The following is a 15,516-nucleotide window of genomic DNA, read 5'->3' on the forward strand; positions in this document are numbered from 1 at the left end:
CTTACCAAAGTATTCTTTCAGAAATAGTATGTGTGTGGGGGAAAGGGTTCTCTGCAATGCTTCACAGAGGGTACAATGTGCTTCCAGTGTTCATTTGTGTACCTAAAGTCTATGGAATCTCTTCTTATGATTTAATTCTTTCCAGTTGGCTCTGTGCTTCAGAGGATACGTCGTTATTTCCTTGGTGGTGGGCCGCACCTGAGGAATCCAGACTTGGTCCTGTCAAGTGGCGAGCGTTATCGCCTGAAAACGGAAAGCATGGGAGAAGTGTACATCCAGCTGGGGATCATTATTCGAAACTTCCACACTCTGGGAATCGAGAACTAGCCACAATCAATTCACCTCAAAACAGAGTGAAAGTGCTATGGTCAGGTATGAAAACGTATTTTGTAGCTCTATGATTGTCATTACTTTCAAATTTTCCCAATAATGCCACTGTCACTCCGTTCAACCTTTTTTCAATTCCTATAAATATAAATTTCAATTGGATAATTCACATTTTTATGTTTCATTCTCTGTTTTGAACCTTATTTATATAATGTGATTTAACATTCAACTTAAATCAAATTATTATGAATAATAATGTTTTTGCAGATATTTGTCATGAATTCTGCATTTCTCAGTTAAATAGCTGGAAAATTTTAGCAGTGACACATGGGGTTAATCATGTGTGTATTTAAAAGCAATTTTTGGTGATGTTGGGGGTTTTTCATATGATCCTTGATGGAATTCCAAATTCCATGAACAAATGAAGTAGCATTCAAACTTTAATTAACCTTTAGTCACTAATACTCATTATGACTACATCAGGGTCAAAACAACAAAGACCCATTGATTTTTTCATAACTATTGATTTGTCAGAATCAATGGCTGCACATTCTCCTGTGGCATAGTTCCCACCTTAACGGGCGCACTAGTTCAAATGCATTTGTAAGCCCCAGGGCACGTGAAAGAGGCTATTCTCAGTGGCACTCTTCAGATCCACCTCTAACCTCTTTAGAATGGTCATAGAAGTTACCAAAGGTGACCTTTGAGGCTTGGCTGTGGAGAGGAGGAAATACGTAGGAGAAGAAAAAGGTGTTGAGGGGATTTGTGATATGTATACTGTAGTTGTGCCTTTGTCCTCAAATATTCCAAGTATTCCCTCACGACATGGCCACGCATTAACAGCCAGAGCACTGAACGTACTCCATAGCATTGGCCATGCGCAGATGATGGTGAATAACACACTGAATCTCTCAGAGGTTATTTTTAAGGCTTTAGAAATTCGGCAAAGTTATTTGCTGTATTGATTTCTGGTTTGTTGCGACATTTGCTCAATGTATCTGAACTGCATTCATCCATGCACCTTAGTGCTCCCTGAATTCTTTAAGCCAGTGGTATGCCTTTGCTCCGACCATGTCCTTGTACAATACGCAGCTCTCCATATATTTCCCGAGGCATTGTTTCCTGATAAAACTATAATGTGGTGGTTGAATCCTGATGTGTCTCACTTCCAGGGTGACCACCCAGTCAGCACTAATTGTTGAGTTTCTCAATTGCTCAATATTTCTGAAATACATGAGGAAAAGGGCCAACTATTTTCTAAGAGTCTAGAATTTGACGTGCAAATAGGGAAGAGGATGATGTATGGGAAACACAAATTCCTATCAAGAGTTTCTCCTTTTATGTGTGAGATCAGTTTGTGTGTTCCTGTTTCACGTCAGGGGTGTAAGCTAAGCAAAAACCAAAACTCTAGTCACACCAGCTTTATTGCTATCAACGCAGCATGAAAAACGATCAGTTTTGACCCACAAAAAAATACACCTCAGATTTCAAAAATCTCTGAGAGAAACAATCGGAGAAAATGGTTGTGTGTTTATTGGGAAAGTCAAGAAAAGAATGGGTGTGGGAATGAAAAGGAGATGGAAGTTGTGAATGCGATATGTGTGCAGTGCAGGGGATATGACCCCCTGGAATGCCGGACACATCATCAATATGATGCTCCCCATTTGAAATGGCAGTGCCATCTGATGAGATTATGGACGGAGGCTCATTAAAAATGTTTATTTTTAAAACCTGCACCTTTTGTGGGTTGCTTTCAAAAGAGTCAGCATTGACCTTTTTGTCTAGCCAGTGTACACGTTCAGTGGAATCTTGTAGATCAAGCATAATTTGTCCAGAATCTTTCTTGACCCATGAAACACTTGTTCAGAGAAACAATTTTCCTCGTATGAATTAATTTAAAATACATTAATGCATCCCAAGCCGAAAAAATGCATTCTGTACAAGATTTCTTCAAGGAAATTATGTGTGCATTGCTCAGGATCGGGACTCATCTTCTCTTCTGTCGAGGAATGAGCGAACCTGGAATGCCAATTCTATTTGTAGAAAGCAAAAGAGAATCAAAATACTTAGTTTATTATTTATGATACATTCCTAATTCTTTTTTCATTAGAAATTCATCTGGATACATTTGTTCTTTCCAACCCTTCAAAATTTGGAGAAAATGTGACACAGCATTATCATTAAATGAATTTGTGGCATGCATAGCAAGTGCCTTACTCGATAGATGTTTATCGATATGTGATGCAGCAGTTTCCCGTTACTTCCACATCTCATCTGAACTTGACACTAGAGTGGAGGTTCATGGAGTTACTGAACAGTAAACAAGCAGGCGTAAAATTTCAAGTTGCTGTTTGCATTTGTGCAAAATAGCAGCAGCATAAGGCAGTTCTTCATTGGCTGGGCGATGCATTCCCCTCTGCTTTTATGTAGGTTTCCTTTGGCATATTCTTCAAGGAGAGACCTGTGCTGTCACAAATTTCAATGTCTGGGCCACTTGTGTCAGGCAATGCAAATGACACACTATAGATTGCGAGGAAGTAAGGCAGAATGAAAGAATGGCAGGGAGGGAAAGGGGTTGGATGTAAATGGAAAAGGAGGGAGACGCAGGTCTCAAGTTCAACAATTGTCGAATTTGCAGATGGAAATGTATTCAAGGGGTTTGAGGAGACCTCTTTAGAGGTGTAAGTCTCTGGTGTACATATATAGAGGGGTTGGATTCTATTGAGTGTTCGGCAGTAATAAAATTACCATTTGGCTAAAATTAGTGGTCCTTTCAAATATATTGTGTGGTATGGGGTGTAATGATGTTTTTTGTCGTATCAGTATGAGAGGGTTAGAAGCATAGTGGTGTGCAGTTCCTTGGTCCATCAAAAACCTCCCCCAAGTCAGAGCAAGCAGAGGGTATTTAATTATTTCATGTCTTTTTGGAGCCATTAACAAAGTTTATATGGGGATATATGATCAAAAGCCAAAAAAATCCCCACTTTTAGAAACTTTTCTGTGGTTGCTTAAGTTACATATGGAAATGCATGCATGCATTTCAGTAATTATGATTTGCTCTTTAGCGTCCCTGCATGGAGTCCCATTGCACACATGTGTGCATGCTAGCAATGATGCATTTGTCGTGACACGTATGTATATATCTCTGCACCTCGGGTGCAGGTGTAATAGTCAGTTTCTGATGCATTCACTATTATGATGTTAAACGTGAACATGCTTAATGTTCTCTAACGTAGAGCAGAGCCCGGTTGCGTCCCAGCATGCTGCTGCCCTCGCTGAAAGCATTCACGCTGCCCTGGGTGTGGCTCTTCCTTGTTGTTTCCACGAGAGAAGCTCCAGGCAGTCGGACTGAGAATGGGGCATGCATGGATGAGAAATGTGACCTGTCCACTTATGGCACAGTGCCATCTGGCACCAAAGGGGAAGCAGAATTGGTCAACGTATCCACCTCTTCCATCATAGAAAGTTAGTAAAATGTTAGTTTTCACTTTGTGTTTGTATTTACAGGGAGTTCGGGAATTCAACCATTGAATCAATAGGGGTGGCACAGTGTTGAGTGTATTTAGTCATCACTTGGAAGTGTCCTCTGTTATTCATCGCTGCTTACGACACCACCACCACCACTGATATTACCCCGTGTGGTGGCTTGGTCTAACGTCCTCGTCTGCCAACCCAAAGATCGCGGGTTCGATTCCCGCCTTGATGGGTTTTCCTCCACCTAGGGCTTGGCTGTTTGTAATTGTCTAATTGTTCAAAATCCGATTTAGAGGCCAAAGTGCTGTTTGTGGAATAATGTAGAATAAATAAATCGCAGGGATATCGATCAGGTAAGTTGGAGTTGGAGTCAAATTTTCCACTCGCCTCCTTGTGTAGTCTTGTTTTGAACATGTTATGATTTATGATTTTGTCAATAGAATCAGATAGACATTGTGCTGCTTTGTTCCAGGCCCCAATAGACCTGATTGGAGAATCTTGGATTTTTAAAAATATTTATTTAATGGCTACTTGTGATTATGACTCATCTCCCATAGCCTATATATGGCAGTTAGATGAGTCATTGTTGTTATTTTCATCTGGAGAAGTATTGATAGCTTGAATAGATGCATGAGCCTCAGAAATATTGCTTTATGGATTTGCTGCTGGTGGGAAGGGCATTTGGGATAGGGCCAGGCATTGTTGGAATGGTGTTGGAAGCATCTTTGTAATGATGGTGTGCATTTGATGGTCATTTACCCGCATCCTTTCACTTCCCTCCTAAGACTTGCCAAGGCTTCCATATCTTGAGCAAAACAACAAAGATCTCTCTTATTGTACAACCAAACGTAAGCACATTTTTACGCTCAGTCACCTCTAGAAGATTGTCAGGAGTATTTCCATACACTCCCTTTAAGTAGAAAATGAATTCTTCTATTTAAGAATGGCATTTAGTCAATGCTACCATTGAGTGGAGGCATATTTAAATGATGAATATAAGAACAGCTATTTTATTGCAAATTCCTTAGTTTACCTGTCTTGTTTGTATATTGTAGCTGTATTTTGTCGAATTAGTTTGTAATTATAATGTAAGTATCTTTATTTATTTTCGTACATTGTGGTTTTTCGATGTTATAACAGGTGTTAATCCATGTTCTAATAATTACATGCAGAATTTCTTCAATAATTTTGCTCTTCAGGGACTGACCATTTTTGGATGCATGTTATTATTATTGCAAACTGTTGCCCATGTGAGGGTGAGTAGATGTGCAGTGCAGGGGCCGCCATAGGTGGTGCCCATGACCTCAGGCACCCATGCCCCCGGAAGCGTGGGAACCCTTGATCCCTTTCAGCCGTTTGTCTTGAAGCCTAACCCTTATTCCTTTGGTGTGTGCTAAGGCTGTCTTACTTGTTAGTCATATGGTAGTCATTCGAGTCTTCATTCCCTTCAAATGCTACGTGTTGTCTCACACTCTTCATAAGAAAAGTACTGTACTGCATGCAGCAACCATCTGGAATATGTTTATTTATAAAGGTTGAGGAATTTATGATAGCCCCTTCATCAGCATCCTAAACCCTTAAACCAAAATGGTATACAAGGTGTGTCTGAAAAATTATCCAACCTGCGTTTTTTTAAATTATTTTTTTTGATTGTGAGGGTGTTGTGCTCTGCAAATATGCTGCAAGGGGTCAGGCAACCAACAGAGAATGGCACGTTGAACTATTTAAAAGATTGCGTGATGCCGAGAGAAGGAAATGACCGCTTGAAGAAAATGTGTCTTTGGTCAAGCGAGGTGACTGGCTGGCTTCTTCACCACGATAACGCACCAGCACATTCATCGAACCTTGTGCAGCAATTTTTGGCAAATACAAGATTGTACAGCATTGCCAGCCTCCATACGGTCCCAAAATAGCTCCCTGCATCTTTTGGATGTTGCCAAAATTGAAAATGGTGCTCAGAGGGAAGCGGTTCAACAACAAAGAGACGATTCAGAGTGATGCAATGTGCGAGCTGAAGGCCATTCCAAACTCTGCGTTCGAGGACTGCTTTAAGATGTGGAAGCACCGCTGGGAGCGTGCGGTCCAATCAAATGGGCAAAACTACTTAGCAGGATGCCACGGCCCGGATGACGAAGATTAGCACCAATGTGGAGGAGATTTGAACGCAGGTCGGATAGTTTTCAGACACACCTCGTATCTGTACGCCTGCATTGTTAGTACAGAATTGCCTTGCATTATTCAGTTTCAATGGTGTCAAGAATTGTTTAATTAGTGTCTTCTCATCCTTACTTTGTTACAGGTTACTGGGGCAACATTGAAACCTTTAATTTTTACGATGAGCATTTTGCTCCCTTAAATTTGTAATATTTAAATTATGTTCTATCGGTGACAAATTGTTATTCAGGTACTACAGTCACAACAACCCCAAGTGCAGAGGACACAAGCAGTGAAGTAGTGACGACATCCGACCTTTTCTCGACCACGAGGGACACCAGGGATTTGAGCACCATCTCACCGAATAAATACCCACCCCCAACAGCACCACCTGAATCGCCTTTCCATTCTTCTGTCCCGAGCAAGAGACTCAATCCATTCAATGGGAGCCACCCATTCGGTGATCACTGCCCCTGTGACTTACTGGTGAGTGTAATCTAAGGCGCTCATGATGCTGCATGTCCAACAAAATCTGAGGAGCTGGCAATATTGGGTGGAAATGAACCATGTGAACCAGAGGTCACAAAAAAATGTGCGATTCCACAATTTAAACATTGGTTAGGTTTTGCTTGGATGAGTATCATCAGGGAAGTATGCCGTGTGTTCACGAGTACATGTGCGGAGGTGGGCAGGGAAGGTGATCAAGTGGCCAAGGTGGGTGGGGGTGGAAGGGGAAGTCAGGGTCAACGGGGAACATGAGTGATGGCAAAAGGCACGGTGATTGCCTCGGTAGGGTGAAATCCTCGTGAGGTAACCCAGGGGTCATTGGTTTGATCCCTGCCATGGTGGATTTTCCCCCAGCTAGGGTATGGAATTTTAGGGTTGCCATCTTTTCATGTCAATAGTCTGATGTAAATGTTGAAAATCCGGATGTTTTCAGATTTGTATCAAATAAAAAAAGTATCTTTCACTACTCTTACCTAGGGAATTTCAGCTTAAAAAAGATTTAATTGAAAGCATTGGGACACACACTAGCTCATCTCGTAGCTTCGAGTTACAAGAGTAACTAGTATCTATTGCTTCTCATGCACTAAGCAAAAATAATGTCAGCTTAAGGAAGAGTCTCTTGACGGCAAGGGGATACCAAATTATACAAAGTGCAGCCAAAGGCATGGCATCACAGGAGACTATCACTAATGGATAACTTGGAGCAAATGACGTTAGCCACACGAGGAGTCTATTGATAGCATGGGGATATGCAATACGAGGACAGCACAGACCATTGATTTATCGGGATAGTAAGCCTCCATCAATATTCAGGCACAAGTAGAGCGTGGGGAATTACACCTTATCAAAGTGTCTTTTGACAGCGTGGGGACACCAAGTTGAAGGGCAACAAAGGGGATGGAGTGATTCGCAAGTGTCAATACTCTCAGAGCCCAATGCTTTCATGTTATCAGAGAGGCTCCTGAGAGCACCAGATTACCCAATGGGATTGCAGCACAGGACATCGAGTTGCAGGATACTCGAGTAATAAACGCCACTAATGCTCTCGGAGAGCAAATGGTGTCAGCTTATTGCAATGCATTGACAAAATGGGACCTTTGAATGAGAGGGCTGGAGAGAGCATCGCGTTACAGGAGTCACAAGTATTACTCCAGTATCTCATAAAAATTTGATATTTAATGGATGAGAAAGCAGGTACTGGCAAAACGTAAAGAAGGGAAAAGTATGAATATGTGGCAAAATTGCAACAATATTACTTTTAAAAATCATGTTAACAAATAGAAAAACGTGTTTATTTTTTAACTTGTTGTGAAAAGTACACATTTATAATGAAATTTTGTCATAATATTTATCAAATATGATGTATCACACGCCTCCTGAGTGGCTTGCACAGACATTTTAAAAGATTTTATACTTTTCCATGGACTTAATTTTAAGGTACAATGTGTTTCACCACCTTAGAGCATCACCAGGTACAAACTTTATTTGCAGGCAGCACTGGAATATATATGGCATTATATATATATGTTATTATGGTTGGGGGTGGCATTATATATATATTATTATGGTTGGGGGTGGATGAGGAAGGGTGGGATGTTGAAGGTCTCAGTCTTAATGACTTACTTATTACTCCATCGTTGCCTCAAGCTTTTCAAATGAATTGATCTCTATCATTAAAATTGAAATCAAACAAAATTATTTCAGTTTTAACCACAATTTTTACAACCAAGTAGGTGAACTGGCTTTGGTTTCCCCACTTTTCCCCTCCCAGCCGGACTCTTCCTTAATTCATTATAAGAATATATTTTCAGTATTGCAAATCAACTGCTGAAAAGTGTGGTATATCGGTTCCATTACTGTGATGAAATTCTTTGCCTGTGGATGGGGACATACCACCGGCTAGACTCATTCCTCAATTATCTCAAAGCATTCCATCTGAGTATTTCCTTCTCCATGAAATAAGATGTCAACGGCACGATTAAAGTCCTTGATTTGTCAATTACCTGAATGGATAAAGAGACAAGTTCTCAGTTTACGGAAAGCCCACCCATGTGGATCACATAATTCCCAATGATTCCACCCTCCATTTGTCTCACAAGCATGCAGACCTCCAGTCGACGATCTCCTGCCTCCTATGCTCTTTCCCCCAAAAATTTCAATATAGAACTTATGAAAATTATTAATTTAGCCCCCAACAATGGGTACAACCCTAATCTACCTGATTACACCACATACTGATGAAACCTTGGTTTTTAATAAATATTAGTTGTGTAATGGCTGTGTTTCTCTTATCTATACAATGGAGAAATGCCACCGAGTAATGGTGAATGCAGCATGTAAACTTAATCTAGTTGAAAAATAAATACTCTGTGAAAAGCAGAAAGTAATGGCCATATATATGGAATTGCCTCCTCTCAGTCTGCAGAATCGAAAGACTGCAAGTGGTGCTCGATCCCATTCCTGGGAGATACCTCCTATGAGACTTCCAATCACCCACCCACGTCACTCAAAGTACCCTTTTACCCATCCATTTCTCTCCCCAGACTCATGGGTGAAGACAAATAGTAAAAAACTTCTCAATTCAGGCATTTGTAAACTGAAATGTGGTAGTTGCACCATGTTTACAGGTCATTCAGACAGGAAGAAATTTCATGACACATGCCAGAGAACACGGTAGGTGGCCCAAAAATTAGAATTCCAACTGCCTCTTTGCAAAACCCTTCATAGAACACAACCACAATGGCAGTTCTTCCCTCAAAATGCTGAATATCCTCCTTAAGGGATTAAAAATGGACGCTCTCGAGCGAATTGAGAAAAGGAGGCACTTTGCAGACCCCAAAACGACCCATTGCAATGAGCAATTGTACCCGCAACCCTCCCCACTCCTTTTCAAGAAACCAACCATGAGGGAAAAACAAACCCAACCCCTCAACACTCCTGATCCCACCCTTCCCATGACCCGCCCTGGCACTACCCCCCCACTCTCCTCCCCTGCCCAGGTAACCCTCTCACCTTCAGCATCCCACCCTTCCTCACCCCACACCCACCCACCTCCCTTCTGCCCCTAGTGTATACAAGGTTTGTGTCAAAAGTATCAGTTATAATTTGTTCCTTGCGTGTGCGTGAAGTGCTGAATTCAGACCGTCGGTTAAGTGTGTGCGTGATCACAGGCCATATTAGCTTTGGCAAGAAGGCAGTGCACATCATTATCCCTTAAAATTTGGTGATTGGAAAGATATGCCCTAAACACGTCCTCCTGAAGGTCTTTGGACGGATGACCAAGAGGGCAGAGTCGAGCGTCTGCTTGCGGTGATCTGCAATGGCATCGCGATGATTCCCCAACCCCCTTACAGTCCTGACTTGGCACCAATAAACTATTTCCCATTCCCAAAAGTGAAATCCTCCCTCCCTCAAAGGACACCACCATGGGACCCTAAGTGCCATCAAAGAAACTTGCATGTATGCTCTTAAGGGCCTTCTGGAATGAGCCTACCAGGGAGCCTTAGAGTCGTGGCAAAGCCCCTCTGGCAAAAGTGTACCTGTGCTCAAGGGATGATGCACTTTGAAGATTTTTGAGTCATTGTAGCAATGTGGGAAATAGTACAAACCATGTGTACTCCAGTGCTGCCTGTAAATGAAATTCATACCTGATGATGACGAGATTCTTGGAAATGTATTGTACCTTAACATAAAGTCTGTGGAAAAGTAGAAAATACTTTAATATGGATACCAAATACTTCCATAAAGGGACAACGCAGAGTATATTTCAGAGCAATGTTGTGTATAAGCATTGTGTTTTTCATTTAAAAGATGTTTATCAAAAACACTGATTTCTAAATATGATACATCTGGCAACCTTTGATCGATAATCTGACATTTTTGTGCCCTTATGCCCATTTATGGGTTGCCAACATTCAGTTGTGAATTCATTGATGACATTCAAGTCCAGATTGATGCTAAAGGAAGTAGAATTATATAATAGAAGGCAACAGTGTTCGCAGAACTTTCCCTGTGGGTGGTTTTTATTGTCCTCTGGTTGAGAGCAAGGTGAGGCACGATTGACAGATAACCACACTTGCCTGGACACACATCAGGAAAGTTACCACTGTCCACGTAATGCCAAAAAGCCAAGAGTTTTTATGCCAGGGTTGGTTTGTTTTCCCCCTTGACTTTCATGCGTCAATTAATGCTGATTATTAATTTCTGCATGAATATGAACCTGTGGAAATGTCACGTCAAACATCATTGCTTGCATATGTCATGTTATATATTGATTTATGTTTTATTTATGATTTATATTGTAAGCACATTAAAATTAGTGTGCTAATTATATGCTCGGAGCACACTTCAACATCTTAAATTCTTCTCTTACCCTAATGGCAACCGTGGCCCGGGATTGCCTTCTCTTTGTGTTGACCGATGAGTCATATATATCTCTGATGCTCTTCAAAGGTGGGCCTCTGCGACCCCAACTGCTGCTGTGATGTTCTGGACTGCTCGAATGAGGAGAGGGGGGCATTCTCAGGGTGCTTGCCCCTGCCCTCACCCGTGCCTGACCCCAGGCTCTGCCGCCAATTCAAGTGGGTTGCCAATGCCAACCACACACTTGAGCTGCAGTTGGCCGCAGATGGCCTCCTGGGGGGCCTCCTCTGCATCACCAGGGACAACAACCCTGGTCGCCTGGCGCTCAGCCATAGCACGGTTGGTCCCCATCCTTCTCGGTTCACTTCCATTAGTTCCCATAAGTCTTCTTGATTACTATGTTTAATTAACCTCAAACTCTTACAGTGCTGCTACCTTATGTTCAATATTTATTTGATAATTGGTTTACTGGTAACATCATTAGTATTATTATTATGAATGGTATTTAAGATAGATTTTCAATGGACACAAGCTGTACAAGGATACAATGGTGCATTTTCTTGCCTCCCCTAACGAAGGAACCTGACATCAGACACTTCAAAAAGAAAAACCCATCTTCAATTCAGCATACTTCCTTCCTCCTTACATTCCATCCAACCTCCACATCCTGTTGCTGCCCTTTCCTAGTTTGCCTCACATTCTCCCCTCTGCCACAGTCTTCAACATCCCACTTCCAATCAACATGCTTTTGCATTCAGTTTTCCTGCCTCCTTGTGATTTCTCCCAACAATCCCCTCTCCTCGCCCTCTTCCTCATTTGTTTTTCTTCCTGTCCATTTAAACCTTCTCTCTCTCTACTCACATTTCTTCCATGTTCACCTTTCAAAAGTCTCCAATCTTCGTCTATTATTCTCCTTCAGGGACCATGTTTCCGCACTGGTATAACAACGTTCCATATCAAAGTTTTGATCGACTGTTTCTTAACCTCCTTACTTTACCGAGTATGGACCTCACTGGCTTCATGTTGAGTGCGGATCTGGGTCCCAGAGGACCAAGGATTTTAAAATCAATTTCTGGTGACAATATTTACTACCCAAAAAGAAATAAATAAATATTGAAAAAGGAAAGTAGTTTATACAAAAATGGTTTACATTTCAAAAATGAAATGTGTTAATTGCACATTTGAATGAGCTTTTTGAGAGAGAGAAATTGATTACTTTGAAGGGGACCCTGACCAATAATTCATTAGTTAAGTATTTCCTTTTGTAACAAAAACGTTTGGAAACAATTTGAACAAACATTGTATCAACACCAATCCTGTTAGTATAATAGAAAAAATGTATTCAAGTCTTGAAACTAGTTAATACTTTGAAATGAAATAACTTACTCGGTGTGTGGAATTCCAAAGTAAATTATTTCATTTCAATATGTTATGCAAATTCCATAAAGTTACACCCGAGACAGCAAATAGTTACTAGTTTCCTTGCCTGAAATATCATGCTCATGACGCATGAACAGCATTGACGCATTCAGCATTTATGAAACCAGAGTTAGGTATCTGGTAAACAAGAACAGTCATCTTCTGTGCTGCTGTTGTCGGTTTTCCCTTGCAAAGATTTTGTGAGATGTCACCAACGGAAACCTTGCCTCTCTTATTGGTGGGCACGACACACGGCCAATTGGGCTTAGGGGCCCTTAGTTGCCAGGACTCAAAATCTCTTTAGTGACCATCATATTTTTCTTGGGAATAATAATTGAGGTGGTTTCCCATTGCCTTCCTCAGTGATGTTTTTTACTTAAAACCATCACTCAATGGCAGCCCCACTGGGGTCAGATGCTTTTGCAGTCGCCTCACTGAGGAACAGACGCTGCATGGGCTACCTTTCGTCTGGCTCCTAACCTTTGACCTATCTGGCATGGGTGACCCTACCAGGAGCAATTATTACTATTCCCACCAGCACAGCTCTAGGGGTCATCGGAATGCACAAGGCCTTCCACCGCATCAAGGTTGTAGTCCATGGGAAGGTTCCTGGTATATATCAAGAATTAAAATGTGGCTATAGGCTTTTTTATTTGTTAAATATCCCATGAAAAGTTATAAAAATTAAGTTAAGTTAAATTTTATGAAAATTCATCATTATGTAGTCATTAAATAAATGTTTTTAGAGTGCATTGTAAGAGCTTTTTTTCCTGTGAAATAGAATGTACCTTGATGGAACGTGATTGGTAACCAGTCATGACCTGTGATGTCTTGTGTTTTGGTGATGATAAGACCATTGCCTGCAGCAACAGTTTTGAGAAAATAGAGGTAGAAAGTTATCATTTCATATACCCGCAGTGATATTACGAATACTTGACATATCAGGATTTGTTGTTTGGCATTTATGCAATTGGGCCATGGGTCTCTGTTTATCATAAGTTTCATTTCTCTGAATAACTCAGAATCTGGAAAATATGGCATTGTCCACTGTCAGAACAAAGCCTATTGTATTCGATAAAGGAATTCCCCTGGCAGATGGCCGTTTGTGGTGGGTGCCCATTTTCTTTACTCTGGCTAGTTTGATAAGGGACAAACTTCTTTGTCAATCTTTTCCATATCCTCACACAGCCAGCCAGATCATTGAAAGACTTTCAAGACTTGATTGGGACGGACTCGTTCAGGTGGTCCACTTCTTTGCCCCAGAGATTGCGCTTTGTCGCAAATTCATCCTACAAGGCAGGAGACGTATTGTGGACTGTCCAGAACATGTCACTCACTCCTTTGGGTAAGCATTTGTTTTTCCTGTATAACCACATCCTCTCAGTACTATTCTGCTAGTTGTAGTGGGACCAAGTGCCATTGATGATTGATATCTCCTGATCTTGATAAAACTGGGTAGTACTCAAATGCCCACATTTTCCTGCTCAGATTTGCATTTTTTTACTTAGAGGCAAGGAATAATTTGTTCTTAAATTGTAGAATTCAATTGGCCACAAAAAAATTTTGAATACAGTAATTAAGAGGACTTCTTAAAAAAAAAACAAATTATTTTGTGACCACTTGAAAAATATGACCTTCGGTTGACCATCATTGAGCCAATTATCATTATCATAAAAAAATCTTGCCCAGACCGTTTGGAGTGTTCTGGTTATGAGTGATACTCGGCTGTCAAAACACCTGAATTATGAGAAAAACCTCTAAACAGTCAACATTCAAACATGTCACCCTCAGTATGAATATTTTAATAAATTATTTGGAAGCATTGCCGTTCCTTGAACATCTTGAGGCAAATTATCTTTTTCAAACCCCTCAAGGCTTTACTTTGTTAATTGAGATAATTAAAATACCAGGAATTAGACAAGTAAAGAATAAAGATGATACAAAACTGAAATAAAAATAATTTTAAATAAATGATCAGGAAATGACATGTATTCATTCCTCATATAATTACTTTGAATAAATACCAAACAAAATCAATAGATTGTTTTGGCTGTAATAGTGCTGCCTGTCAATCAAAACAACTGCTTATGACAATGAAAAACTTGGAGAAAAACCTCTCTCCTAAAGAGCATTTGAGCTGGACATCCACCCCCACAGTGCTCATAGCACAGTGGTTGAATATTTGGTGAGTATTTGTGATCTTCGAAAGTATTTTAAACATGAGCATGTCTTTATGAATCCTCTGTCCTTTTATAATAGTATTTTGCAGGGCACTTTTAAAATGTCATGATTTTCAATGATGTCTCCTGAAGACAAATCTCAGTGGTCAGATTCCAAACAGCCTAATATGTATTTTAGGGGATAGTTTAATTGTTTTTAAAATCATTTTTGCTGGATGTCTCCGTCAAGAGAAACTAATTTTACAAATGAATAAGTGGCTGTCAAAACAAGAGAATTAATGATTTTGCTCTGTTGGTTTCCAAGACGTCTCATTGCTGGATCAGTACTTCTTCTGGCGTTGCCATCTGATGCATTGTTTCATGTGGCAACAGTGGAATAGCTTTGAGGAATGTCCGGTGCTATACATTCCTAAAAGAATAATCTGAACATGAAGCAGTGTTTTCATATGCATTCATTTAACTAATTATAACATGGCATTGTTAATAGTAAATTTCTTCTATATTAGTCATGAATTTAAGCAAATGCTTTCCCAATGTTATGCATTTGTGTACAGCTGTTACCTTGGGAAACTTAATTTGTGCATGTAATCATCCTAACTTGAGTTAAATGTAGTGGAATTCAATTGCCACGTCATTATCATATTGTCACATAGAATATCATCAGCCATAATATCCTTAAATATTTCAGAAAATGAGATATATTCATATAAGAATGCTTCTAATGCAGATGGTATAATTTAAACATGCCTGAGAGCAGAGTTTACTGAGCATTTTGTTTACATTATTAAAATTTATTAAAGAAAATGCCCAATTTTCTGAAGTGTAAATTTGATTTATTAGATAAAACCTGATCAACTCCCTTTGTGAGTGCAGATAGATTATTATTATTATTACTTTTTATTTGCCCAGAGATCACAATACAAAAATACCAGGTAGGTGGTGTATGTACATGATATAAGCCACATCAAAAAGGAGTAAAATATATACAGGCTCAATTAAAATACAAAAAAGAAATGATGCTCATAGTTACATGAATGTTTGGCACAAACCCATGAACATTGGCTGTAACATGCACGTGCAATATCAAATTCTG

General features: G+C 40.2%; 1 protein-coding gene across 1 annotated transcript in view; it reads left to right on the forward strand.

Annotated features, from left to right (window-relative positions):
* The first annotated feature begins 279 nt into the window (after positions 1-279).
* Positions 280-15,516, forward strand: part of LOC139695484 (tectonic-1-like) — a 39,092-nt gene continuing 23,855 nt past the window's right edge. Inside the window, exons 1-5 of the mRNA XM_071594270.1 lie at positions 280-372; positions 3,569-3,792; positions 6,206-6,441; positions 10,915-11,163; positions 13,432-13,588. Of these exons, the coding sequence (XP_071450371.1) occupies positions 365-372; positions 3,569-3,792; positions 6,206-6,441; positions 10,915-11,163; positions 13,432-13,588 (874 nt within the window). The 5' untranslated portion in view covers positions 280-364. The remainder of the gene's footprint in view (positions 373-3,568; positions 3,793-6,205; positions 6,442-10,914; positions 11,164-13,431; positions 13,589-15,516) is intronic.

Source organism: Hetaerina americana, unplaced genomic scaffold (assembly GCF_022747635.1).
Source record: "Hetaerina americana unplaced genomic scaffold, ioHetAmer1.1.p SCAF_6, whole genome shotgun sequence".
In the NCBI taxonomy this organism is placed as follows: Eukaryota; Metazoa; Arthropoda; class Insecta; order Odonata; family Calopterygidae; genus Hetaerina; species Hetaerina americana.